At 50.4% G+C, this 27,811-nt stretch overlaps 1 protein-coding gene across 1 annotated transcript; it reads right to left on the bottom strand.

Annotated features, from left to right (window-relative positions):
- Nucleotides 1–280: 280 nt before the first annotated feature.
- ADAM9 (ADAM metallopeptidase domain 9) lies at nucleotides 281–27,811 on the bottom strand. The gene is made up of 22 exons (XM_054088969.1): nucleotides 27,603–27,811; nucleotides 20,171–20,268; nucleotides 19,102–19,166; nucleotides 17,978–18,056; nucleotides 15,741–15,817; nucleotides 14,876–15,065; nucleotides 14,042–14,107; nucleotides 13,564–13,635; nucleotides 12,690–12,859; nucleotides 11,401–11,482; nucleotides 10,807–10,940; nucleotides 10,417–10,588; nucleotides 10,216–10,308; nucleotides 9,789–9,984; nucleotides 9,186–9,291; nucleotides 8,273–8,456; nucleotides 7,544–7,624; nucleotides 6,491–6,596; nucleotides 5,150–5,282; nucleotides 4,595–4,688; nucleotides 3,847–3,974; nucleotides 281–3,187 (listed from the first exon to the last, which is right to left on the bottom strand). Exons 1-22 carry the CDS (start codon nucleotides 27,688–27,690, stop codon nucleotides 3,073–3,075), a joined length of 2,529 nt encoding a protein of 842 aa, XP_053944944.1. The 5' UTR covers nucleotides 27,691–27,811; the 3' UTR covers nucleotides 281–3,072.

The following is a 27,811-nucleotide window of genomic DNA, read 5'->3' as shown; positions in this document are numbered from 1 at the left end:
CCAAACCCATTCCTGTGCTGCCTGGACTGGTAACAGCCTCATGCACCAGTACCGAACCCCTCCCTGCCCAGCAACAGCACTGGGCACCAGTACCATCCCTGCCCAGCTGGTACCCAGGTTGGATGGGCCTCGGGCAGTCTGCTTTAGTGGGATGTCCCTGCCCATGGCAGGGGGTTGGAACTGGATGATCTTTAAGGTCCCTTCCAACCCAAACTATACTATGATACTGGTTTCAAACCCATCCCTGCCCACCCCAAAGCAGAGGTGTAGGAGTGCGTTTTGTACAAAACCAGCATCTTTATTGCTCAGGTGTCTCGTACAGAGGGGTCAAGGGACCGGTCACAGCCCTTGGGCAGCCCCATGGGACTAAGCGACGCGTGTCGAGGCCGAAACGCACCGGACACAGAGACGGACACGGCTTTCTCCGGCCCCGCTGCAGGACGGGCATTAGTGTACATTTAAAAAGAAAGTCAGTAGTCATCTCCAGTACTGCAGGCACAAGCTAGCTGTCTCCTTTCCATAGGATCGCTCTCGATATCTGCGTCCCCGCCGCCCCACGCCACCCCGCCGCTATTGCGAACGAACGTGCTGGAAGTATAAAAACTCGTATCTATTAAAAGGCACCGTTTTCAGCATAGTTTTAGTTCACACATACAGCTTCAAACACAATCGAGTACACTCTCCCTCGATGAGTTCACTGCCTGGCTTCTCTCCTCATCCCCACCCTGCAAACGGGAGCGGCGCTGGCTCCGGAATCTGCTCCCGGTCCTCACCGCCAGCCCAAACCGAGGAGAACACGACAACTGGGAAGTGATTATCGTGGAGCAGACAGGAGACCCCACAAACAACAGCCGGTGAGGTTCTAGGCAACGCTGTCGTATTGCAATAGTGTTAGAGCTCTACGTTTGAGGGAAACCACAGGAGTTCAAGTATTCTATTACTGCAGATGCAAACACTATAGATAGAGATATTTGGAGATGTATTTACAGAGAAAAATTTGGGTTTTGGCAATATTATGGGGGGGATTTTACAGGGTGCGTCTGTAGTCGCTGGCGAGAGCAGAGTGAAAAAGCCAAGCACTCTTGTCAGATCTTATTTCACTTCTAGCAAGTTTGTGCAACAGGTTTCTGCTAGGGTGGTGCAAAAATAACTGTTGGTTTTGTCATTGCGAACTATGATGTGTATTTTGGGTTAACAAAAGCTACCTCAGCTTTGTTTCAAACTCACCACGGTCAGGCTCTGCTTTCCATTGCCTGAAATCCCTAAGGAATCCATTTCACCATTCTAAAGCACAGAATTGTACCACTGTTCATGGTTTTGGTTTCACTGTTTATTCTTTTTTATATTCTGCTGTCCAACTGAAGACAGGAAAAAACCAAATTGAAGTGATTTTGTTGTAGGAGTTCAAAAGGGGAAGCAAAGCAGCTCAAGCTGCCAACAATACCCCAACACCACCCATGCGCTTGGCCATGGTGAACATATGGCTCAACCAGCAGAGAAGGACTGACAGGAGACTGACAGAACGCACCAAGAACAGCAATGTTTACGTCCAACATTGGTCAGTCTCGAAGAACAGTTCTTCTCCATGACAGCACCTGACTGCAAGACTCACAAATAACTCTGCAGGAGCTGCGTGAACTGTGCTACGAAACTCTCCCTCACTCTGCCTCCTCCACAGACCTCTCCCCAATGATTACCACATTTTCAAGCATCTCAACAGCTTACTGCAAGACAAAGTTTTCCACAACCAAGCAGCAGCTCAAGATGCCTTTCAATAATCCATTGGCTCCAGGACTCCAGAATTCTGTGCTAAAGGGAATAAACAGACTTGTTCCTTGTTGGCAAAAATGCGTAGATTCTAAGGGTTCCTATTTCGATTAATAAATCTAATTCTAAGGCAAGACAGACTGCTTTAGGGTAAAAACAGCAATTATTTTTGCACCAACCTAATATCGTGACCACCAGCATCCTGATTCTACCCTCGGCACAACAGTATCGGGATTAACAGATCTCAATCTCCTTGGCCAGCACCCCAAATGCTGAACACCCCTTTCCAGAGCTTGAAAACCTCATTTAGCCAGTGGTGTAGAAGAGGCCAGCAGTCCAATCCAAGGCGAGTTTGCCTGTTTGAGCATCCTGACTGACACTAAAAAGGTCTGAGGGTCAGGCAAGAGGGCTGCGTTTGTCCTGTCTAAAGTGCGCGGAGAAGCTGAGGTGCTCCAGGCAGAGCTTCCCAGTGTTCTGCAGGGACTGCCGCTCAGGCTGCAGACCCAAGTTAAAAAACCTAAGAGCAACCCGTTTTTAAAACCAAAACATAACCACATCTCTTCGTACCTTTGTCTTCGCTGCCCATTCATGATATTAGTGGAAATTAGTACAGGGTTCTCATTTAGCAATTCACAATTACTGATTTAAAACCATTAAACGTAGTGCTCACACAGCACAGCTTAGTGTCAGTCAGCATGGAAGGAGGAATTTAAGTGCATTATTACACGTCAATAAACATATATACATGCATAAACATGTTTACAATATATTGATCTTCCTCTGAAAAAGTACATTGATACCTTATTTCGCTTGTGCCATCAGTGCGGAAGTGGATAGATAACGTTTTCCAGTCCATGCGGAATAACTTTAAATTCCTTGGCCAGATTCCCTTGTTCGGAAGACAGGACGGGTGACTCCAATTCTTGAAAGACGAACACAAATCAGACAATTTCATTATCGGGGCTGAGCGCAGAAATAGGGAAACCAAAAGCCACTCCCTAAGGGCTGTACTTGAAGGATGATTTAACCACGGGCTGCTCCGCTTCCAGCTGGCAGCTCGGCTGCTGTTCCCAAAGCCACAGTGCTCGGACAGACCCGAGGCCGGGTCGGATATTTCAGTTCTGTAGCTTTGGTAGAGGTATTTAGTTTGAAGTTCTACATTCCTCACTTCCATATCTCATTGGCCTTCTCCCAGGCGCTTCCCGGGATTGCCATGGGCCACTCAATGCCAGAAGGAAAACTGCAGTTCCAGCTGTGTCTCGGTGAACAGGTCAGCTCACGTGGAGGCCCCAGCGCAGCCCAAAGCTATTTGGGAGGCAGAGGTGCCGGTCGAGAAGGGAAATACTGTCCCTGAGGTAAACACTTCTGCTGGGCTGGAGGAGGTCCCTGAGGTGCGCACTTCTGCTGCGGCGGCGGCGGCCTGCGAGAGGACAGACGAGCTGTCATCAGCCCCACCGACAGCACCCAATCCTGCTCCTTTCACCCAGCACAGCGCCACGGCCACTCCTCGCTCCCTCAGCTCCAATTTGAACTCGCCACGGTCAGGCTCTGCTTCCCACTGCTTGAAATCCCCAGGGAACCCGTTTGTTACACAGCGTTTTTCTCAATATAAAGGCCCCCCATGAGTTTCCACCACCAGAAGCTATTTCAAAGCACTTCCACTCGCTACCTCGTCCTTTCTGGATCCGCTTTTCTTACGGCATTACAGCTTAGAAACACAATTAAAAAGTGAAATGAAAAATGAAGGGAAACTTTCTGCTATAAGTTGCTAAGAAATGATCCTGTTCTTAGCGTAAATGCTCACCAATCGGTGGAAGGATAGTTTTTTTGACTAATTTCCTTTTTAACTGCACATTTTAAGCGTTTTATTCACCTGCACGTGGGGCTAATCTGGCCCCAGACCCAGTAATCAAAATGCAGCCGTGACAGTAAGGGGAACGCGATAGGTAACAGCACCTTAGCTTAACGTGAAGGAGAAACTTCTTTCACCGAAAGCTCAGGCCTGCTTGGCTATAACAGGGGATGAAACACCCTAATGCTTACAGAGACGAAGGTACTGATGGTTTCTGTATCACCAACCTTGCGGGCAGCTTCTGGGGCTGCGGCACCTGGTACGGCGGGGGCGTGTAGTAAGACTGGTGGTAACGCTGCTGAGGGTGTTGGTTAACTGGGTAAGATGGAACGGGAAAGGTATTTGGTACCATGTCCTACGAAGAAAACATAACAAGGACACTCACAAACCTGCACGGAGGGAATGAAAAGATTTGCTTCATAAGGTAAGCGACATTTAAGACCGCTTGCAAACAAACACGGAAAGGTCAGAGTCGCTTTTTACTTCTGAGAAACTCAGTAGGAAGAAGCAAAAGCACTCTGAAAAGTACTATATTTTGGGGAAAAATAGCAGAAAGGCTGGTCAGGACAAGCATTTGGTTTGTTCTGCAACTGTGCTTTGGCTACTTCCAGCATTCAGAGAGAGAACTTGTTGTCAAAGGAGCAAGCGGGGGAGCTGGCAGGGATTGCTCCCTGCTCGGGTGAAAGGGAGAGGGGGCAGCAAAGCAGGTGAACCACTTGCCAAGCAAAGCACAGCCCGTAAAAAGTTAAATGGTGGTTAAGTTAAATGGTGGGAAACTGAGCAGTTCCTCACCCACACCCCTTAGGAAACAATTCCTCTCTCTGTCTCTTTCCCCTTAGAAAATCCAACTTGAAGAAATGAAAAAATAAAGTAACCTCGAGGTGTTTATTAGGACAAAAATTCTATAAACTGCCTTCATCTGCTATTTTAGAATAAGAGATAGCGAATAAAGTAACAGGAAGTGATCCTTCCTACCATGGGAACGGCCCTGGGAGCGTACGGCACGCCGTGTGAAAGGCCTCTGTGGGGGTAGTCTCGCGGTTCGGCTTCTGTCCTAGGAGGCGGCGACCTGAAATCCAATGGACATGGGCTGTGTGTGAATATCACGGCAGCAAGGACCATGCAAGGCCATGAATCCCCACACTCCGAACCCGCTGGATAGATTAATAGAATCTCAGCACATATCACATGTCAGGAAGATAACATCTGCCTCACGCCTAACAAACACCACAACCCTTCTGTTCTGTGACAGCTTCATTTTGCCACTTTATACCGAAGATGGGACCCAAAACCAAAAAGCCCATCACCAATGCATGACAGCAAACACAGCGGTTTCTTTCCTTTCTCAGTTTCAGATGAATTTATCTCCTCTGTCGTTGCTTGGGGCAAGTGGCATTTGATGCAGGGGCCTTTGCTTGACATCATGGGACTGGAAAACGCCTCCGCACTTCGGCATTGGCTTGGGTGAACAAATGCCTGTAGACTGCTTCAGAAAGGCAGAGGAGAAGGCGAACGAGAGAATGTACTTACGAGTGGCAGCGCGACATGAACCTCCTGCAGCTTCGCCTCAGCCTGTCTCTTTTGGCAAAGGCCAGAGCAGCAGCTACAAGGAGTGGGAGGACCAGGAAGAAAAACACCAGCAGCCCATCTCTCAGCGAGGTGTCTTTGGTGGGGAGGGAGAAGAAAAGAAGCATTAGATGGCGTTACCGGCATCAGACTCATCATAGCAGTGAATACGTGGCAGGATCTATTCTATTTCATAGAAGAAAAAATGAAAGAATCCAAGAAGGCTGCAATGTAGATGCCCAAAGATGTTCTTTTCTGATTATCCTTCCTGGTCAGAGACAGAAACGTATGTGCCACGATGCCCTGGGCTACAGCAGCACACTGAATTACTGGATCAATACTTAATTTCTCTTCCACCTGTGTTACTGATCTTACGAGCTCAACTCAAAGAGAGGAAAACAGAGCTTCTGCCCCTTGGTCTGATCCTAAATCTTCCTCTCCTGCTACCACCGTTTGCTGTAGGCAAAGAACTCAGGTTCTTAGAAACCTCTACATCTTCACACGCAGCGAATTTCTCCACTACAGGCTGTACAAGTAAAGCCTTTCCCTTCTTTTTCCTGATGCTTTGAGGTATCTGTCCAAGTTCTGCTGTGATTCTCCAGTCTGGGGGAAAAACTACATGAAAACGCCTAGAAAATTCCCTTACCAACCCATTTTTCCCCTCCACAAAATCTGCAAGCAACACAATACCAAAGCCTCCGTGTCTCCCTGTTCCTTTTTCATACACATTTCTCCTACACCGTAAGCTGTTCGGGGCAGGGACCACATTTGTATTTATTTACCACCAAACGAAGCACGCTGCCTGCACCCCAACAATAGGCATTCATGAAATAGGGACCTGGCACCACGCCTTGCCCTAGCCCACCTAGGCCAGAGTTAGCACGTGTGGCTCCCTGCCAGAACAGGGCAACTCCTCGTCCCTGCCACCACCGCCAGGAGCAGCACATCCTTATGGAGATGCAGGTTCACATGCGTGGATCTGAACCCACATCCTCAGCCAAATGTCATGTTTTGCTTGGATCTAAGATGGAAAGGGTTTCAGTTCCCAGCCTGAATAGAGAGAAGTCCAAGAGGATCTTGGTGCCGGGTGGCAGAAATCACCTGAAGGCAATCAAAGCAGCCTGGTTTCCCTACAGGTCCCTCAGCATCCCAAGAGAGAAGCGCAACTCCTGGAACCCAAATTCTTCGCTCGAATTGTCTGCACGTAGCAGCTGGCTGCTTCTGAGCCAAGAGGCACTGCCTGCAGCCCCGCACGCCCTCGACACAGCCGGCCCACGGCTCAGGAGGTGCCCGACGGCTACTTGCCGGCATACGGAGGTCCACTGTCCACGCTGCCGCCGTAGCCCTTGGTGCTGCAGTACGGAGGGGCCCAGCCTGGGTCACAGTGACAGTTCCGGTTGTTGTTGCACACCTGGATTCCAACAACACAAAAAACCACAATGAGACTCATCTAAATATTTAGTAACCTAAGTTTCCATATATTTGAAAGCCGCATGCAGCGTCCATGACCGCCTATCCCGTCCCTCCCGCATCACTCAGCCTGGAGAACGTTAACCAGCAACTCCCACGTCAATTCTCAACAGCCCTTGGCGAGGCGTCCCGAGCTCTCACATGACTGAGGCAGCACAGCTCTGCTCAGGGTGAGCTTCCAAGGATCAGCCCATCCTAATGGCTTAAAGACCATGGCTTGCTCTTTTTTTTGTGAGATGCAGAGTTTCAAATTACATCAGAAATATTGGAATTGGGAATTCTTCTTCCCTGGCAAAACAGTATCATCTGAAGAGCTTCTGTCACAAGTTTTTTTTGTGCTGTTACGGTCTCTCTTGCCCAGAGACATTTTATAGAGAGTTTTGCAGCTAAACAAAACTCAAAAATTAAGTTACTATCCACCATTTTAAAACTTGCCCAACAAACATGATTTTAGCCCCATTTCTGCCAACTATTAAAGGCACTTTTGCCACTAACATTACCAAAAGCAGCTTTTTGTAGCAACACCTGTCCTCAAGATCCTCACTGAGTTATTAATCACTGTATTCAGCATTGTGATTATCACAGAATCACAGAGTGGTTTGGGTTGGAAGGGACCTCAAAGCCCATCCAGTCCCACCCTCTGCCATGGGCAGGGACACCTCCCACTGGATCAGGGGCTCCGAGCCCCATCCAACCTGGCCTGGAACCCCTCCAGGGATGGGGCAGCCACCACTGCTCTGGGCACCCTGGGCCAGGGCCTCCCCACCCTCACAGGAAAACGTTTCTTCCTACGATCTCATCTCAATGTGCCCTCTTTCAGCTGAAAACTGTCCCCCCTCACCCTGTGAGCGGGCTGTCAGCAGGAGAGGAAGCTGCTGCTCCACTCACCCCGTGCCCGTGACACTGCTTCTCCACGTCGCAGTCGTAGTTCAGCACAGAGACGCTCACGCACTGGTAGTGTCTGCAGATCTGGGGGAGTCGAGAAGATGTACGAGTGAAGGCAGACGGCATTTACTGACCAACCCCTGCCTCGTCCTCCCGCCTGCCCAGCTGCCCCCCAGCGCACAGCCCCGCGCCCCTCGTGCTGCTGGACCACAAAGCCTGTCTCACACTCCATCAAACCAACCCCACAGAAACCCATCTGTGCTACAAAAGGCCTCTCAGTGTGGGGGCTGAGCTGTCACTGCCAGTCTTTTGTCTCCAGCCCGAATGTAAAGGCACACCAATTAAATTGTGCAGTAAGGATGTGTGGAATGCACATTCCTGGCTGGAGTTAAGCTTCTAGGCTTTTTAATTTAGCTGGATTTTAAATGAAAGTTGTCTTAAGGGCACTTGTGTGTGCCTAGCTTGTCCTGCTTATCGACAGAGCAAAGATTCTGGCTCTCAAACACTATTTCCTTGGCTTCATCTGTAGACGAAAGGCTTGTTGCAGGTTTTCTGTGTAGGCACTGTGCTACCAGGCCATGGGGGGAACCAACAAACTCACGCGGCTCTGCATTAATTACAGGCACTGAAAAAATTAATGGCCATAAATATTCATGAAACGAAGAAAGCTGAAAGCTTTATTCACGTGAACCCCTGAATTATTAAAGAAATCACCTTTTAATTGTTCGTTACCTTTCCATTACCACATTTGGTGCCTTCGTTCACCATCCCTGGGTCCGGGACGTCAGAGCCCAGCTGGAAATCCACGCCCCAGCACGTGGTGCGGTTAATGGGAGTCTGGATAATCGCAGGCTTGATTCCAAACACAGGCATAGTTTTCACATTTTCACACTGCAGCTTCCCACACATGGCATTCCTACAACACCAACACAGAGATTCTGTGATGACACTTGAATTTATGCTGACAAAATGTCTGTCATGCGTTTGAGATCATCTCTTCTTTCTAGTGGAAAAATAACATTGAGGCGACTCGCCAAATAAAACGGAGCCGGGCCTCACTTCAGTGCTGTGAGAGCATGGATTTATCCCTTTTTTCTGTGAGCTTTTGGGATCTTTACATTACAGAAAACACGATGATTTGCTTGTTTTTCTGTACGTGAACCCCTTCAGATAAGAAGTCAGTGCCAGGAGATGTGAAACGCACTCTCCCTGCCATTAGTCCCACGATGGAACGTGCGACGCATCCCCTGGGGCCATAGAACATTGCTCGCAAACTGTGGCACGAGCCGGAAAGCTTCATATCCAGCTACAGAAGAATTGCCTGAGCATCCAAACTCATTTTAACCATTATGTGTGAGGCCTAAAACCACACGATCTAATGCAAAAGTCAGCAAAACTCACAGCTGCTTAAGTGTGGGGGTTGAAGTACTACTAACAGCTCAGAAATTAGGGTAAAATACAGCTTTTCTCATCCCCCTGACTGTGGTTTCAGAACGATGCACGTGCGTCGATAAGGTTAGATTATGGGATAGCACAGCTCTCCACAGCGCACCCTCTAAATCACCCCAAACCAACACTACAACACCCAAATCAGGATTCTAAATGATAAATGCAGGAGCTTCCCGATGCGCTGGGCTCAACTCACCAGCTGGAACATTTCTTGTAGTCATGGCCATGGAAACCACAGTTGCCAAATCTGTCACCCTTGGAATTCACTTCAGCAAAGCAAATGTTGGGGGCAGCTTTGGCCTCTGCAAACAAAAACCCATCCCCAGAGAGAGGAACCGCATTAGACAGGGACAGGAACACCACACACCGCCCAGAGCAATCACTCAGGATCTTCCATGCACAGAGAGCTTAAGAACTGGATCAAAACAATAAAGAGGTGAAACACCAGCACTACAAGGTTCCAATTTTAAAAGGAGAGAGACAAGAATAGTCACTTAACACAGAGCCAATTATACCATCTGGTGTTTCTTCATGGCTCCTTCACAGTCCCGCACACCCGCGGTAACAGGAATGAGCAGTGAGAGAAAAACGCTGCTCGTGCCACCAGCACAGCGTTAAACGTAACAAAGGAAGAACGTGCGAAGGCTCAGCCATATACAACACCATTTCAAATCCTTTACCAAAGCCAGCTGGTCCTTGCTAGAGGAAAACAGGTCAATATATTTTTAATTTAAACAAATTTAGTGTATTCTTTTAGCTACATTTCCTGGAAAAACGGTAAGGCTGTGCTCTTCCTTACTGGAGCCGAAGATGGCCTGGCACTGCGCGTCGTAGTACTGGCACACGCCGTTGTAGCAGTAAGCCTCCTCGTTGTGGCACGGGTGGCCGTTCTGCACGGTGAAGTCCGGCTGGCAGAACTGGAAGGTGCCGTTGCAGTACTCTGGAAGGTCGCACTCGTTGTTACTCGCCCGGCACTCAGTTCCTCGAGGAAGGAACTAAAGGGAGAGAGAAATGGGAAACTGCATCACAAAACAGAAACCTCACAGTCGAGCTGAACGCTGCACCCAACCCAGAACAGGCCCCAAAAACGGGGTTGGATCTGAAGCCCTCACTGGGTGTGATGCACACACACAACCGTTCCCTTTCCCAGACACACTGCCCAGGCCAATGCTCTCCTTTCTCAATCACTGAAGAATACGTCTGAATACTGCGTCTGAGCTTCTCACCTGGCAGTTTTTACAGCAGTCACCATAAGCACATGCAGCGCCGGATCGGAGTCTGCAGGTACCCGGCTCGCAGCAAGGATCGCTTTCACATTCCTGAGAACAGAAATACTGTGAACATCAGCGAATTGCCCCCTCTGCCACATCCAGCGAGGGGCACCCATGGCTGCCCTGGCAGCACCTCTAAAACACACAACTGCTCACCTTTGGAGAACCACAGTCACATTCCTCCCCAGCATCCACCAACTTGTTCCCACAGTACGGGATGCTGTAGGTTTCATCAGGCCTGGGAACGTTGAGCAAGCAGCTCCCACCTTTGTTCAGAGTCAGATTCTCAAAGTCCTCTGCGCTGCAGCTGCTGAAGTTCCTCGATCCCCTGCAAAAGAGAACATGAGTGTATTGTTACACTGAGCCAACCCACAAGCATTCCCTCAGTTTGCAGAAAAAGGATAACATTTGCTTCCCGGTGAGCTGCAGGCACAACACAACTCTTTGCGAGAGCACTTTGAAGATGAAAGCAACCTGTAACAACTCAGTGCATGGGTGGGGAGTTCTAATGCTCAGAAAACGGTTTTCCTTTTGCCAGCTACTTACGATGCTCCAGAGTTCATAATGCAACTGCTTGCTCCGCAGTAACAGACGCGCTCATCGTCATGGTTCATCCCCAGGTTATGTCCCAGCTCGTGAGCCATAATGGATGCGAACATCTGTATGCTGATCCGTCCAAACTGCACAAGAATGAAGCAGAAGAAAATCAGCGGACAGCTCGCACTGAGGATGACAGCGTTCACTCAGGTGCAGAAGAGACACTTCTGCCATTCTGCCCCTCCATTAAAGGGATTCTCACGCCAAGTGTGCTGACTTTCCAATCAAGTGCACAGCATTTGCTTGGTAATAATACCCAGAGGTCCCACACACTTCTAGGGCAGAGGTGCTTAGAACGAGAGCGGAGAAATCCCATCCCTTTTTTGGGGAGTGCTGCAGGCTGAGGAGAGGGAAGGCGGAGTAGAGGATGCAGACGCTTACAGAAAAGCTGGAATCCAGACATGGCAGGAGTGCAAGAAACAGTTGGGGACCACGTGGAGGCCCTCACTAAGCCGCTTCAGCTTCGTTACTAAAGATCGTGCGCTTCAGGAACGCAAAGCCCTTATCTTGCTAACAGTCACAGTATCACTAATGGTATCTCACCACATTAATGCCTCCCGCGTGGCTCTTGGAGCACACTGTTCCCACATAGGCCATTCCAGCGGTGCCACCGAACCCCTTCTTCCTGCACGGGGAGAAAAAGGCAGGTGTTCAGCCCAACTGCACAGCCACACAGCAGCACAGCCCCTCTGCACAATGCACTGCTTCTGCTCCAGGGGCACAAAACACGGTGTTTCCAGCTCCAGCACCAACACAGGGGCATTGCCAGAGGCGCTGCTTCTGACCGCGAGTGTGAATGTACCAGTTCAGCTTCATCTTTCTGTTCATGGGTCTTTTATTCTTCTAAATTAAGACAAGAGTTTGCAGAGAAAGTTCTCTTCCTCCACGGGTTCCCTCTAAATATGAAGAGCAAAACGTCCCACCCTAATAATCATTTGTTTTAATTGGCCGCGAGCTGCCTTTCTACTCTCGCCAAGCTTCACAGAGTTCTTTCCTTGTTGACTTCCTTGTCACTACTGTTTTATTTTGCTTCTACACAGTTCTTAAAGCTTAAGAGCCACAGCACAAAACACCACACCTTACTACACAGAAAGGAATATTAAAACCAAGTATTTTTTTCAGGCCTTTCTCCCTCCCCAGCTGAATGGTGCTGCTTCACCTCGGAGGAATCAAGGCTTCCAGCTCCTGTGGGAAGGGGAGCAGGCTGGGCCACTGCCCTGTGGGAAGCAGTGCTCGCACCTCTGCCCTTTCTCGCTCTTTGGGCAGTGACTTCCTATGGGCTGCGCTATCTGCGGGAGCGGGAAGTGCACAGGGGCCAACGTCCTGGAACGGGGCAGAGGCGACAGCTCAGGAAGCTCTGTGCTGGTTTAAGGCTGTAGGGACGGACAAATAGACGTCCCGTGTGAAAGCTCACAGCATTTAGCCACCTCCTGGACACCAGCTGCAGAAACAACATGCTCACCACTGGAAGGCAACACTCTGCACCAGGTCTGTGCTCATTTTCACGTGGAAAAAGGTCATGAGTGCAACCAGTGTACAGCCTGAGAAAGGATTATCTGAGTGGCAGCTTTATGCAGCACAACATAGATCACTGCAGGACACGTGGGACAAGAAAAAAGTCAAATAAACCTGTCAGAGGGGACACTGAACTCAAGGACCACAGAAACCTTCTTAAAAATGCTTAAGCTGACTTGGAACGTACTTAAACCACAGCAGTTAGCACAGGATTCTCTATTGAAACATAGCGGCCACTTTTGATCCCACGGCACGGCTGAGCAGACAGGAATAGAATAAAGCTTCTTAGGAGTCAGAAGAAGGGAAATGCAACTCACAGCACAAACTGGGCACTGTCGTGCCTCCGACGCAACACGAGGTTCTTCTCTCGCCACTGGACAAAGTTTGCCAGCACATCCCCTGCACCTCCATCTGTGCTGATGATGTTTTCATACTTCCAAATCTCCAGGCCAACCAGCACGATGCGGATGTTCAACATGACATACATCTGGGGAAGCAAAAAGAAAGAGAAATATTACTGAAGACCTTCAGCTAATAACAAGCAGTCTGGCATTATGCACCTTATGGCAACAACCTACTTCTTCTGTTTGGGTTTGTTCTTTTTTCAGAAGTCACAATCCAAATCACTAGACTGTGTTTTCCTCACGATTTAGACTTTCATCAGCTAAAGGATCAACACTTAAATGCCCCACTGGCCATAGTATAAGAAAATCCGAGACAGAAATAGGAAGGGGTCTCAATCCTGACAAACAGCATCACCCGAAAAAGTCAGGCTGGAGTTGCTTTTGCTCAAACCTTTACACATACACAAGAACTGCAATAATTGCAGCAATCTCTCCTGTCCCTCACTGCGTGTAGTGCAGGTTGGAAGAGCTCCCTGCATTAATTCCCAAGCTGCATGACTGCAGATGAATTTAAGAGGTGGAAAAGCTTTCACAGCAATGCATTCACTGTCAATAACCACTGCCATGGCTTTGCAGCCCCTGCTCCTCCAGCACTCCTTTGGCACACTCAGGTGTGACTCTGAGTCCTGTCAGACTCAGCACCACAGCTGAGGGAACGGTTTAGCTCCTGGCTTTGTTCCATTCTCACCAAAGCAGTAACAGAACAGACTGTGAGGTGGAAGTTTACAAAAGCAAAGGGAGCTGCACACAGCATCGTTCCCCCGGCGCCCACAGAGCTGTAACTCACACTGTCAAGGAAGTTTGCCAGCTGCACCATGTGCTCTCTTACTTCTGTTTCACTCTTCCCAAAATCTTCAAACTGCAAGACAAAGAAACTCAGTCACCAAGAGAAGAGATAGAAAAAAGGAACAAAGCATTTTAAGACCAGTAAAACAAAATGTATTTCTGCCTGGCTTCAAATCTCCTGTCAAGAAGATGCTGATCAAGACAGCAGCACCTTCACTGCTATTGCCCGACAGCTCAGTATTCCAGAGGAAACAGCAAAGGCACGTTTTGCCATGGGTTTTCCTTACATTATTAGATCCCTTGCTGACAAAAACCCTCCATGCTTTAGAGTTTTCTCTTTTCCTGCAGAGAATACACTTATTTGGGTTTAGGTTCCCATATTTGCATAACCTCAGCTAACGCACCAGTGTCTTTCAACAACCCCTTTGGGAAGAACAAAGGCTGAGGGCTTTTCAGGAAAAGCCACGCACAGTCCCCACCTTTTCTTTATCCACGACTATGAACAGCTCCACGTATCTCGTTTGATGGAGGACCGCTCTCTTTCTCTGCGGAAAGAAGGTTTAGACAACTTTGGTTCTACTAATTCAAGTGTAAACGAAAAGAATGCTGACGCCGTCATACTTCACTCGATATAACTTGATCTGAGACCCACCCAACGTATGCTGTGCCAGGAGGGAACCAGGCCAACCTCAAGAGATGCAATTCAATGCAGTAACAAGTTCTCTAAGTGTTCTACGCTAAAATTTAACTGCACAAAGATTTCCTGTGTTTCCAAAGCAAGGGACTTTTTACTTTTCACATCAGTTTCTTTGGAAAGACAGCACACAACTTTAGAAACGGACAGGAAGATGCTGACACCCAAACACCAGGAACCCTGGAGTGAAACATGGTTTTCATTCTCCTGCTTTTCCTTCAGCCTTGCTCCTCGCAGCCAGTGTGACAAGAGGGATCGTCACATCAAACTTATCCCAATGGTTAGGAGAATGGAACACATAACATGGTATTCTGCTGGCTTCTGCGGCAATCCTTTGTTAATGAGGCAATGTTCCTGCCCTGAAACGCCCCCAAAAGCTCTGTCCACACATAATCGAACCTTCCACTCGCCTCTCGCTGCTATGGGCGGCAGCAGAGGGAAATTAGAGCTGCTTTGTTGAAGCGACCGAGTTCTCCAGTGGGGCAGAAAGCTTCAGAATCAGAAATCTTTCGGTATGTGCTAAGCCCTGGGAAATCTGATAAGCTGCTTCCACATCCTTAACTGAACACACACAACCCCCACCACCACAGGAGACGGTGGAACAGAGAGGAGCACTCACGCGCAGCAGCTGAGTCATGCTGGGATGGTGATCTTCCTCTGTGTGTTCCCTTTCGTGGTCTCCAGTGGTTACCCCACACGTCACGGGCTCTTTCTTCACGTTATCCAATCGATACAAGATGTGTTTGGAGTCAGAAGAGGAATCCATGGGCTCGATACCATAGGTGACATTCCCTATTGTCACCAAACCCCTAAAATACAGTGTGCGTGAGAAATTCTTGCATCAAGGTACCCAGATTTGTACAGTAACACAAAGGAACAGTTGTTCTTTGATAACTAAATGCACGGCTCTCTCTGAGTCCTTGGAAAGCCTTGTGCCTCCTTCTGGGGCTGGAAGCAGCTTTTCCCTGGACAGGTCCTTCCCAAACACAGCAAATCAAACATTTCTGTTGATGCCTCAGAAATGAAATCACAAGCCCTCAGCAGAGATTTTTTAGTTCAAACGCACCTTTGCCATTCCAGTGTCAGACACTGCAAAAAAATCAGTGTCCCAAAACCTAAAGAATTAGCTCAAAGCAGAAAACACTTCCATGGGATCTGAATTGTCAGGGCCAGTTTTGTCCAGCTGCCATGTCTGCACCGCGTACGGTTCTTTGTGGTCACTATCTGTGCAAATTGTGCCAGAGAACAACTGACTGTGCTCTGATAACAAATGACATTAAACAGCTTATTTAACTCTGTCTTTTAACAAATATCTGTTAACTGTGGGAATAAAGGACACCCCAGGAAGGCTGCCTGAGGCCTGGCCTCGGTCGATGATCCCCATCTGGCTGAGCAGCAGCTACAAATAGAGCCCAGGCTTTGTTCCGGGCTCAGTGCACTACGTGATGCGTGTGAAAACAGGGATGTGAGAGATGCTGAGGTACCTGAGCCCCGAGCAAGTGCTGACAGCGACCGCGGAGTCCAGAGTGCCCTCCACATATCCCTGGTAATGGCAGTGATCCTACAGGGAAAACAACGGCACGTTACACACGTGTTCCATGTGTATCTGCCCGTCGGGGTGATCTCCGGGCGCGTCATCGCTGCACCTGCCCCCGACCAGCAGTGGTTACACCTTGAGAACAGAAGGTGCTGCAAGCTGAATTTACCACATCACTCTATCTACAGTCGATAGCTTTGAACAGCTGTTAGAGCGAAGCCAGAGGAGGCCACGGAGGTGATCCAAGGGCTGGAGCATCTCCCGTATGAGGAGAGACTGAAAGACCTGGGGTTGTTCAGCCTGGAGAAGAGAAGGCTCCAGGGAGACTTTAGAGCAGCTTCCAGCGCTGAAAGGGGCTGCAGGAAAGCTGGGGAGGGGCTCTGGATCAGGGAGGGCAGGGATAGGATGAAGGGAACGGTTTTCAGCTGCAGGAGGAGAGATTGAGGAGAGATGTTAGGCAGAAATGTTTTGCTGTGAGGGTGGGGAGGCCCTGGCCCAGGTTGCCCAGAGCAGTGGTGGCTGCCCCATCCCTGGAGGGGTTCCAGGCCAGGTTGGATGGGGTTTGGAGCCCCTGATCCAGCGGGAGGTGTCCCAGGGTGGAACTGGATGGGGTTTAAGACTTCTATGATTCATTAAAGTACATCTGAAAATCTCCTCCCCTGCCTTAGAACTTACATACACAAAGCTAACCAAGATGCCGGGAGCACAGCACCGCAGCTGGATCCCTGCCTCCCTGTCCTGGAAAACATGACTTGACGGGGCCAGCGGTTCGTTATACATTTCAGATTACAATCCCACCCGCTCAACCTGCCTGCAGACGGATCCTGAGCTGGCGCTGCTCACACATTACCAACATCAGGCAAGTGGGGCTCAAAAGCGTTAACTTGACTGAAAGCAATCCTGCTCCTCCATCCCGCCTCAAATATTTTGAAGCCGGCCCCTCCCTGCCGATCTGGGCCAAAAGACCATTCCATCACCCAGAGAACAGCCCTGCAGGATGTCTGGCCTGTGCGCAGCCTCTCTCCACAAGGGGAGGCCAACACCTCCTCTGGGCTGCGGAACCTCTCAGCCGCACAGCGCATCCCTCAGCAGCCCCGGCAAAGAAGAACACTTCCATTCTGCACACGCGCATTTGGGAACCAGGCAAGGTGGCAGCACGGGAAACACCCTGTTTAACCCAGCAGGTGCATTTTTTAACATTTTTATAGGAGTCTGTTGTCTCAGCAATGCAGAGAGCACTGAAGGCACATCCTTGTTCTTCCAGGCCACTCTAACGTTCACGACCTCGTGCAGAAAAATCATTTTTCCTCGTAGCCCCTCGCTTTCAGATAGCGTGTGAATACCCGGTTAACTCTACCTTCAAAATCACGATCCTATGAATCATATATGATTAATGCTTCCCTTTCAAAGGAACAACACTGATACATAAGAACTGAAACCATTAGAAATACTCTCCTGCTTTTTGTATCACAAGAGCTGCTTTTTACTCTTGCTCTAAGAAGCAAATTGCATTTTCAAAGGCAATCTGCCAGGCGGTTCATACAGAGAGAGCAGGCTGCCTCTGCTTTTAAGTGGAAAAACTCCAGTGCTATAGAGACATCCCTCTCAAAGGCCCTCTGGACGAGATCTTGTCAATCCCTTCCAGTATTCCCAGTTTCTGGACTAACGGATAGCCTGTCAGCCCTCAGAAATACTCAGCATCCCTAACCTTGCACAACTGAGAAGACAGGTCAGCAGCTGAGCACTCATTCTGACCCATCTGGAACAGCACTGTGTGTAAGAGCAAAGCCATAGATTCAAACACTGGGATACCCTGGTCCTGCTCCAGGTGTTCCGATCCTCGCGGGAAGCCCAGCCTGTGTCCAGCAGCGACACCAGCCCTGCGCTGTATGATGAGAGCAGCACCGCTCTCTGGCAGCAACATTTCTGACAGCGAAGAGCACTTCTTTTGGAGAGAGCAGCTTATAACTACACAGATACTGCCTCCATGTAAGAAAGTACGGGTTGGTTTCAAGCTCCAGGCTAGAGCTTCATCCAAAACCAAGGCTCCTCCCCGGGAAGAGTGCGGCAGGGATTGGAAAGTGGTCCAGTGAAAAACACAACTGTCACTTTGTCATCCACGGCTCCTTCATTCTCAGTGTTCATGCCACCTTCAGTAAGAGCACAAAGAGAAATAAATCCCACCTGGACATCTGGATGTTCCGATTGCAACTTCCCCTCCTTAGTGTAGGTGTAAACTGTGAAATCTTTGGGCAGCAGTTCTCTGTACGGAGAAGGAATACAAGAAGAAGTCATGAAACAACTGTGAGAGGGCAGTGTGATGACCCTAACCAAAAGCACCTCCAGTACGTAACTGCAATTAAATAAGGAAACGTTCAACAGGAAAAAAATACCTAAATTAACAACAAAATTGTGCATTTCCACAACAAAACCCAGCAGAGCAGAACAACAAAACCATTAATGAAATCAAATCTACCACCTCCTCCGGACAGTAAAACAAGCATCAAAAGCCATTAAGGTGCGCTAAAAGCTGGCTTTCATCCAGAATGAGAATAAATCAAAATCACTGCGCTCAGCCTGCTGCTCTTCTCATTCCCAGTTTTGGGAGGAAATGCACTGGGAAAAGCTCCCACGATCAAGATCACTGACCCACACTGGTGAATCGCTTGCGCGGCACAGCTGGATTCCCATGTTTCTGTGGGTCAGAGCTGGGCGAGCGGCAGCTGGAGATCCCCCGGGGCTGGCAGATCTAAATAGCTCTGTCTCTTTGGTCTGTTATGAGGGCAGGGATAAATGGAAACTTGCTGGCGCTGCAAGTAGCCCTTTAAAAACTGAACTGGGGACAGACAACATCTATATTGTCTCTGTTTATGGCTATCAGGACCTTGGATATACAGTCAGCTTCCTCATTTACCAGTATTCCCGTGCTACTGAGACAGGAAAAAAAGCCCTGAAGCAATAAACAAACCCCAGAAGAAAGTGAGAATATTTACTTGAAATAGAGTTGGGTTTGTTTATTTTTAGCTGTGAACAGAGAGAGCCATCCCAGCGATTACCCAGGTCCCTCCGAGCAAACCGCTTCCTCCACGGGCAGGCGATCCCTGGGGTGGCCGAGGTCACCACAATTTGGGACGACGGCCAAGGCTGCGATTCAATCCCCTTTCGCCCTCATTCTCTGCAGGCTTCGCCGAGCCAGCAGGTTACTGCGTCTCTCAGAAAGGACCTCCCAAATCACGACTTGCATGCAATCCCAGCTCGTTATATTGACACAATAAATGGGATTTAATCTAAAGAAATTCATCGCTTACTTGTTCTTTTCTAGGTGAATGGTGTGTTCCTTCCCCTCTATCTGAACAGCATATGACACCTTGTCCTGAAGACACAAAAAAACGCATTTTACTCCCGTTAATGAATAAAACATTGTTTGAAATCAACAACGGTTTGGCAGAAAACAGCCTGCGAGCTCCGCTGCTTCTACAACTGCAGCATTCCAACCCCTATTGTCACCTTCCATAGCTTGGGAGCACTCTGAGCACCTTGAGACACAGCAACGACCCTGCTGGAGGCAGAGTAGGTACCAACAAAATGTGAATCAGCTCCAGGGGCGATGGGGAGTCCTCTCCCAGCACGCTTCCCACTGGTACCACAACGCCGGGCAGGGGAGCAACTGTTCCTGTGCTCCTCGCCAAGCCCACGAGGCTTCACAGCGAGGAGCCGACTGCAGCCATGGGGATTTGCGCTGTCTCCCTGATACCCAGCGGATGGAACGACGGCATGGCCACCCACTGAACCTGCTGGATACTGAGCTCATCAGCTTCCTTTCTTAAACCTTGCTTGTTGTACCAGACCAGGAATAACCCCGTGTAGGTGTGCCCCAAACCCATTCTATAATCGCCTCTACCTCCGGAGCCTGGCACCCCTTCCCGTCTAACTGGGGAAAAATCATGTGAAGGAAGCTATTTCAAAATAGCTTTGTGGTTTCTTATTCCTTGGTTTAAGACTTCCGCAGAAAAACCCTCAGTTACAGGTGGAAGAGGACAATGCAGGTTTATTAACGAACACCCACAGCAAACGGGCACCTCCACAGCCTCGTGTTAGCCAAGTGCTACGCACAGCAGACCCCAATAGTAATGGGACACGCTGAGTCGCCTACTCACTACAACAAAGAGCAAGGCAGGAGCACTGGTCAGCAGCTGCAACAACCTGCAAGGCTTCTGTGTTAATGCTGAATTCCGCCAGGGTCTGTAAGATTTGTGACTGATTATGGTTGGTCTAATCCAGACCCACTCTGAAGTGTGAGTTGTCTAAGCCAGTTTGGGGTGGACCTCCTTAGGAAGCGTGTACTAAACTGAAGGCATTCGTAAGACTGCCCAGTACCTGCACTGGGGTGACGTTGGAAGCATCTCGCCGATCTCTTCCCAATCTCTGCGGGATTACAACTTCGTAGGAAGACAACAGAGAAACCTGCTGGAAACCTAGAAAGCAGAACAGAAACACCGGTTAAAGCAGCAAAGCAATCAGAAGGATTGGGCACAAGGAAGATATTGCTATTTCAGAAAAAGCCCCATCAGTCGGAAAAGGCAGACTGTGATTCCAGCTCAGTTCTCCAGAGCTGGAGATGCCAAAACAGGGCTGCTCAATGCGATCTGGGGCAGGTCCTTCTCCCATGAGGCTGGCGGTGTTCCTTATCGCATACTGGCAATCTCTGCTTCTACAAACACAGCACCCTACTGCCAAGGCACTGAGAGCTGTAACCCAAACCAAGAAAGCCAAAGGCCTGGGAGAGCACAGAGCAAATCTCAGAGCACAGCACACCTGGGTTAGCACCCATCCCATACACCACCAGCATCCATCACTGGAATCGGAGCATCTAACGAAGCAGGTCAGCACAGAGAGATAGCACCTATCTGGCTGTCCTGTGCTGCAGAACAGCTCCAGCTCAACCACGCAGTCCCTCTGCATCAGCTCCCCGGGGCTCCAGCAGCTTCTGAACTTCCCAGCAGGACGACAGCCCAAAGCCCAGCTCAGCACTACGCCCTCCCTCTGGGCTCCTGACACAGGGCCAGGGCTGCTCATCCTGTTCTTAGAGAGCTCTTAAGGATCTGACAAAAACAACTGAGGCAAAACAAACGTACACAAGTGGCCTTTTGCAAACTCTTCATAAATTGATTTGCACATGTGACATCAGGCAGATCCTCGGGACCAAACAAAGCCTCTGGATCAAATTCTCTTTCTAAGACATCAGTTTTTGGAAGCAACTGTTCTATATCAGCTGTGTAACCAATAATAAATTGCAGCTGTAAATCACTTTTCCCATCAACAGACGCTGCCCGTGCCTGCCCCGGGAGCTGCTCCTCAGGGAAGCGGGAGGTTGGTCGCCTGGGATCACAGGCAGGAGCAAGAGCAGCAGTTTTAATGGCTCATGGCAATGGAATCGGTGAGCTCATCAGAGGAGCCCGAGCTTCCCGGCAGGGGGAAGGGAACGGTTCTCCTTGCCACCGTTTATCTCCAGACACAAGCGCCCCACAGGTAGGGGTCGCAACGGGGTGTTTGGTTTCTGAGATCCTCCAAAAACTCTTGCATAGCAACATTTTTCCAACCAAGGGTAATAAAACATTTCTATTTGAACACGCGTACACTCACACTCAGTGAAGCGATCGAGCTGAGCCTTGTCTCTCCTCTCCTCTCGGCTCCCAAGCTATAGAGTCGGTCTCAGGCTTTTGTGTTGGACCTCGCACGCAGAGCTGTGCTGTTTCTCCAGAAATCACACAGCACACACCTACCACTGCAGCAGTTTATTAATAACAGAGATTGTTGGAACAAACGTATAAAAAAAGCAAAGATAAACTTCCCAAAAGCAGCCCTTATGTCCACAGGCGACAGAAAGCACAATGCCAACACCTCCCCAGCCCAAAAATAGGGGCGGGCAGGGCTGCTTCCTTCCCCAGAACAAACCACCAGCAGTGCACACTCCAGCAAATCTCTCCGTCTGGCACTTCCAACCACATGCTTTGCTTGTATCCAGTCCCAAGCTCTCGCACGTCACTGCTCTGCACTTGTTGCTTCCCTGCTGTCACCCAGAAGTGCTTCTGTCCGTGGGGATGTGGCACTGGGACACTGGGACAGAGCTTTGGAGGCTCTCTTAGGGCAGATGCTAAGGAAGCGGCAGGGCACGGTCCATCCCTGCAGTGCTCGGAAAGTAGCCTGCCTCGCAAAAAACAGCTTGGAAGCAGGAGATGAAGTGAATCATCACATGGAGTTAGCACAACTGGGAGGGATTTCTGGGAAGAGCACAGCTCCGTGAGGCTTCCCGTTAGAGGAACGGAGCTAAAGGAGTACGATTTCAATTCTGACAGTTCTCCCTTTGCTCTCTGATCTCCTGCCCTCCCTTCACCACCAGTGGGGCAGACGATTTCAGGTACAGTCTTGTTCTTCCCTTCACTGTGGGTGCAAAGGAGGGCGTGTTTGTCCTGCTTAAAGCACTTCCTACTTGGCAACTCTCAAAGAGGGCACCAGACTTGTTAAAAATCCAATGGAAGAGACGAGTTCAACAAAGCAGAAAACAGAACACACAAGAGAAGATCCCATCCCTAAATTCTCCTTCTGCCTGGGTAACACGACGTCTTCCTACCGAGACACACAAACTCTGGGATGTGTCCTTAACCCAGTAACGCACTGGCCACCAATCCCCACCCCATGCTCCTTCCAATGATGGACACACAGATCGGGAAGAAAAACACACCCAGTCTGACCTAGGAAGCACCAGACAGCGTTCTAGCAAGGACGGGGCAGTCTGCAGCTATCAGAGCAGTCAGGACTGGGCTCCAGCATGCACTGCAGGCATTGCCAGATACGCTGCTCCAGCCATGAGGATGCTGCCCTCCAGTCAAGATGGTTACGATCCATGAAGATTCATCCATACGTTCAGTACAAAGAAAAGCAGGTTTAATTCATAGCAATTACAGAAAGGCAGAAGCAACAGCAAAACCCAAACCCAGATTCTCAGCAGTTTTCCACAGGTTTGAGGATATTTACATTCAGCTTTCCTAAGATTCACTGGGTTTTATAGCTTTTTCTCTATCCGCTTTGGGAAACTTCGCTGCAATATCTTAAGCGCAGATCTCAAGCATAGGAGTAAACTATGTATTTTCCAGTGACTTCCAGGATTTCTTGTCCTTGGGTGCTCCTGCTGCTGCCAGGGCCCAAGCTGTGCCACCCATCACCACGGAGAACGCGCTTCTCATCAGTCATCCTTGGGTGTACGGAGATTGTATTTCCAAGGAGAAAAAAACACAACTGCACACACTATATTTATCTTCTCTCATTAGAGACTGCCTTTAATTACCTTAAGCATCGGAGGCAACTAGGACGGTGTGAATCAGCTTCCCCTCCCCACCCCAAATCCACAGGAGGAATCCCGTGCACCCATAGCGTGCAGGAGCTTGGAAACCATCAGGATGTGCTGCAGCCGCTGCAGTTCTCCAGAGGCAGAGGTGCTCTGTTAGGGCACTGGCTCCCCACAGGTAGGATCCATATTCAGCAGAAGCCAAGCTGCATCTCCCATCGCCATAGACCTTGGCACGCCTGCGGATCGCTGGCTCAGCGATAGGAGCACAGGACGCAGCTACATCCACCCACACCAAACAGTTCACCCCAATTATCCCCCTTCCTTTACCACAGCTCCTTCCCGAGCTGACTAAAGTGAGGTCAAAGGTCTGCTCTTCCATGGAAGCAAAAAATACAAAAGAAACGGGGAAGTTTATAGCCTATTACACCACCAAATGAACTCATTTCACAAAACCAAGCTCATCAGGATGTGACCAGCTCAGGCTGAAGGCAGACACCAAGAAGGAACACGCAAAAAGCCATGGTCCCATACGGAGGAGGAAGAAAAGGAGGGTTGGATTTGCAGAGACAAGGCTCAAACCAGTCCCTGCAGCCCCACAGTGCCCAGTTGTGAGCTGGGAGTGCCAGCGAGGGCTGCGGGGCTCCAGTTCTGCTCCAACCACTCCTCCTGCATTCGCACTGCTGTCAGCATCACAAACGATACTGGATAGGGTCATTCTGTACAACCACAACACATTAAAACCCCTCTGATGGCACTCGGGGGTTTTTTGCAGCTTCCCAGCAGGGAGACTGAGAAAGGACACTCACTACGACCACCTGCGTGTGTCCACCTCCCTCAATTTACCGAATCCCTGAGGAAGAGTAGAAAGTCTCCTATGGACCCAGGAGAAAACTCAGCACCAAACAGAAGGCAGGCATTGTGAATGCTCCCTTGGGATTTCCCCTGGCAACTTTGAGCCATTTCACTCCGACCAAAGCCATGTCAAACCCTCACTCAGCAGCAGTGAGTTTTACCCTTCTAGCAGCTCAGTCAGAAGATGCAAGTCACTAAAGCACGAGATACACAAACTCATTAAATTAACCATTGCTACAATCGATTACAATTACCAGAGGAGGTCAGCGGCACCAGTCACTCGACACAGGCAGCACACTGCGCACCCAAAGTGGTGCCGAAAGCTTTAGGCAGCCAGGTCAGGTCCCGAGGCAGGATTGGCTCCACGCAAACAACTCCAGCCAGCATCCCTGATGCCCAAAGGATTTCCCTCTCTGCATTTTCAGCTGTAGCTCTAATCCCCAGGAAGGCAGACAGTTCACTCCCCCTCTGTCTGCTGTCACTCCCTCCTCCTCTCCTTCCACAACCCATAGACAATATTTCCCTGTGGAACTCCTTTCCCAGCTTTCTGACCATTCGTGTTGGGCTCCACTCTCCAGGCAGACTGCACCTATCCTGAAAAAGGATCCGGAACACAACACCACAGTCCAGCGGGGCCTCATGAGTACCACAGTCCACGGGCTTTGGTGTTTGAGTGTCTCCATGGGTTAACCTTTCTTCCACAAAGGACAGCGTGGCTGACCCACGTGCCATTTCACCGAGTCCAACACTCAACCCCTTCCTGCCGACACGCTCCTGAACTCTTTGTAGCTGCACGGACAGTTATTTCCACCCCAGAAGAACACTTTGCCCTGGTCCTTTCAAAGCCACTTCTTGCTGCCACATCTTTCCCCCATGTGTCCACATTCCTGGGATCGCTAACCCCTTCCTTAAGGAGCCCAAATCCAATCTGACCGCAGGGGTCTCGGCTGCAAACACAATATACATCCTCTGCATCCCCTTACCGGAATCATAAAGGAGTTTGCCAAGCAGCATCTGTTGGAGGGGAAGCTGCTGTGAACTGGCTGACTGACATCCTTCCAGAGCAACGTGGAACATCAATTACTTCTCCTATTGGTTCCATACCAGGAACGGCCCATTTGGGTGCAGTTGGCTTTTCCACACAGAGCTGGAAGGGAGATTTACTCTTTGAAGCAAAAATCTCCTTCATTTTCACCACATAAATATTACCCGAGTCCACTTCCAAATTGCGAGAGATTTATCCAAAACACTGAGCTAACAAAGGCAGGAACGTTCCCTGTGAGACCAGCAGCTCCAGCTCCTCCTGCACCTCAAAGGACAAAGATGCCTCGGCGTGCTCCAACCCCAAAGCACCAGAACATCAGGCTGGCTGTTCCTCCACAGGGTGCTTGTCCTTATCCTCTAAATCTCTGGACCAAGGGGGTCTCCTTGTGCCACAGGGCTGTTTCAGAAGGTGGGAAGCAATGATCAGCTACCACAGCAAGAGAAGCAGGTCCACCTACTTGATTTACTCCTCACCTGGAATATTTCTTTAGCATTAAAGCTGGAAGGAACGATTAATGTAATTCCTCTTAGCCTCTTACTGGGGCGTTGGAAGTCAGTGAGGACACTGAGCTCTGCTACAGCAATATTTCCTAGAATGTTTTTACCTCCCTCTTGCTGAGAACCCGACCTACGCTGTCGGAGTTTCCTGTCTAGACACTTACCATTCCCTCTGCCCTTCCTAACGCCACACCAATCTATCCACAGCAAGACAACAGCTACTCTTGTTCCACTAAAAGGACCACTGCACCTCTTCTCTGGCTCTGTCACAACATCCCCTCCAACCTCCCTACAAGGAGAAACAGAGCAACCCCACACTTCTCTCTGCTTCAAGAAGATAAATCCCCCTGGAATTCCTGCTGTGAAGACTCTGCTGCATTGTTTTACACCTCACAGTCTCCAGCACCCTGCCACCTCCACCACAACCCGACAGCCACCCGGCAAAGCTCGGCTTTCGCCTCGCCCACTGCTCGCAGGCACCGAGAACACCGCACCAAGTGAGAGGCAGAAGACTCGCAGCATGGAAGCCCTCAGGGAGAAGTACCCACCACAACCACACCATTTCGCAGCCCCAGATATCGACATTAGAGTCAGGGAAGACTCCTCAATTAGGAAGCCCTGACTATAAACCTATGCATTAATAATAAACACAGTTTAATGCAGCGCATATATTCCTTCCAGAGGAGGCAAACAACAGCACAGGAGACATTTCAGCCTATCGTGTCCACCTCACATCAGAACCAGCATCATAAAAGCCCATAAACAGACCTGTTCCAATGCATGAACAGCCCATAAGGACAGCACAGCATCACACGGAATCAGTCAAGCTAGAAAAGACCTTTAAGATCATCGAGTCCAGTCTTAAACCCAACACTGCCAATGCCACTACTAAACCACGTCCCTGCCTGTCCTCGTACAGGAGGTGCTCCATCCCTCAGATCATCTCTGTGGCCTCCTCTGGACTCGCTCCAACAGCTCCTTGTACTTCCTGCGCTTCATTTTCCAGGGTTTCTTGTCCGTGACCTGCCACCTGCCTAGTTAAAGCCTGGAAGAGCGTCCGGAGAGCGAAGCAATAGCATTCCAGGACGCTGGCAAACTCGGGCAGGTGTAAAGGGACCCGAGATGGCATTACAGTGTGAGACAAAGGCTCTGCTGTCCCCTCGGCCCCTCCAGCCGCACGCAGCGCTGATCAGAGCCGTGTTGGCAGTGAGGGTCCTGGGCAGCAGGGGCACCTCCAGCATCCTCCTCCCGGAGGACCTGGGACCCCCACACCCCACCAGGGAGATGCCCCAGCCCAGAGCCCTATGCACACGAGGAACAGGGGTTGAAAGCCCACCTGCCAGCACTGGAATGGGGGGCAACGGAGAAAAGGAGGGAGCAAGGGGGAACAAGGTTAACGGCCACCCCAGTGAGCTGACCTGGGGAGGGGGTCTGACCCCACGGATACGACAGGCAGCGATCCTGGTGTCAGAGCAGGGAGGGACGGGGACGGAGGGATGGGAAACTGGTACCAGTGTCAGAGCAGGGAGGGACAGGAACCAGTACTGGTGGTGGAGCAGGGAGGAAGGGGCAGGGAACCGGTACTGGTGTTGGGAGAGGGAAGGAGGGAAGGAGGGAAGGAGGGAAGGAGGGAAGGAGGGAAGGAGGGAAGGAGGGAAGGAGGGAAGGAGGGAAGGAGGGAAGGAGGGAAGGAGGGAAGGAGGGAAGGGATCCGGTGTAGGGGCAGAGGGAGGAAGGAAAGGGAACCGGTACTGGTGTCAGAGCAGGGAGGGAGGGAAGGGAACTGGTATCAGTGTTGGGGAAGGAAGAGAGGGAGTGGGGGAGGGAAGGAAGCATGGGATCCGGTGGCGGGGGGGGGGAACCGGTACTGGTGTTGGAGCAGGGATGGAGGGAGGGAACTGGTATCCGTGTTGGAGCAGGGAGGGAGGGAAGGGAACCGGTACCGGTGTCAGAGCAAAGAGGGAGAGGAGAGGAAAGGAACTGGTACCGGTGTCAGAGCAGGGAAGGACCGGAACCGGTGCCGGTGTTGGGGCAGGGAGGGATGCGGGTCCCGGTCCCGCGGCTCACCGTGGCGGTCCGGCTGCCCGTCCAGCGGCGGCAGGAGGAGGAAGAGGAGGAGGAGGAGGAGGAGGACTCGTCCCCGCGCCCCGGCCATGGCCCCGCGCCGGGCGCTGCCTGCGGCCCGCGGCACACAGACCGGCAGCGGCGCCGCCCCGCCCCGGAACGGGGACGGACCGACCGCCACGGCGGCTGCGGGCACCGAGCGGGGTCCGCCC

This window comes from Cuculus canorus, chromosome 26 (assembly GCF_017976375.1).
Source record: "Cuculus canorus isolate bCucCan1 chromosome 26, bCucCan1.pri, whole genome shotgun sequence".
Classification (NCBI taxonomy): Eukaryota; Metazoa; Chordata; class Aves; order Cuculiformes; family Cuculidae; genus Cuculus; species Cuculus canorus.
The sequence above is the reverse complement of the archived record's forward strand: the minus strand, read 5'-3'. Positions and strand labels throughout refer to the sequence as shown.

Bases quoted from the DNA above. Each gene is read 5' to 3' on its own strand.
- ADAM9 (XM_054088969.1), bottom strand. From the start codon at position 27,690: ATGGCCGGGGCGCGGGGACGAGTCCTCCTCCTCCTCCTCCTCCTCTTC. The intron at 15,066-15,740 runs GTACCTCAGCAT...ACTGTATTTTAG, and splicing joins AGCACTTGCTCGGGGCTCAG to GGGTTTGGTGACAATAGGGA. The intron at 4,689-5,149 runs GTAAGTACATTC...ATTGGATTTCAG, and splicing joins TTCATGTCGCGCTGCCACTC to GTCGCCGCCTCCTAGGACAG.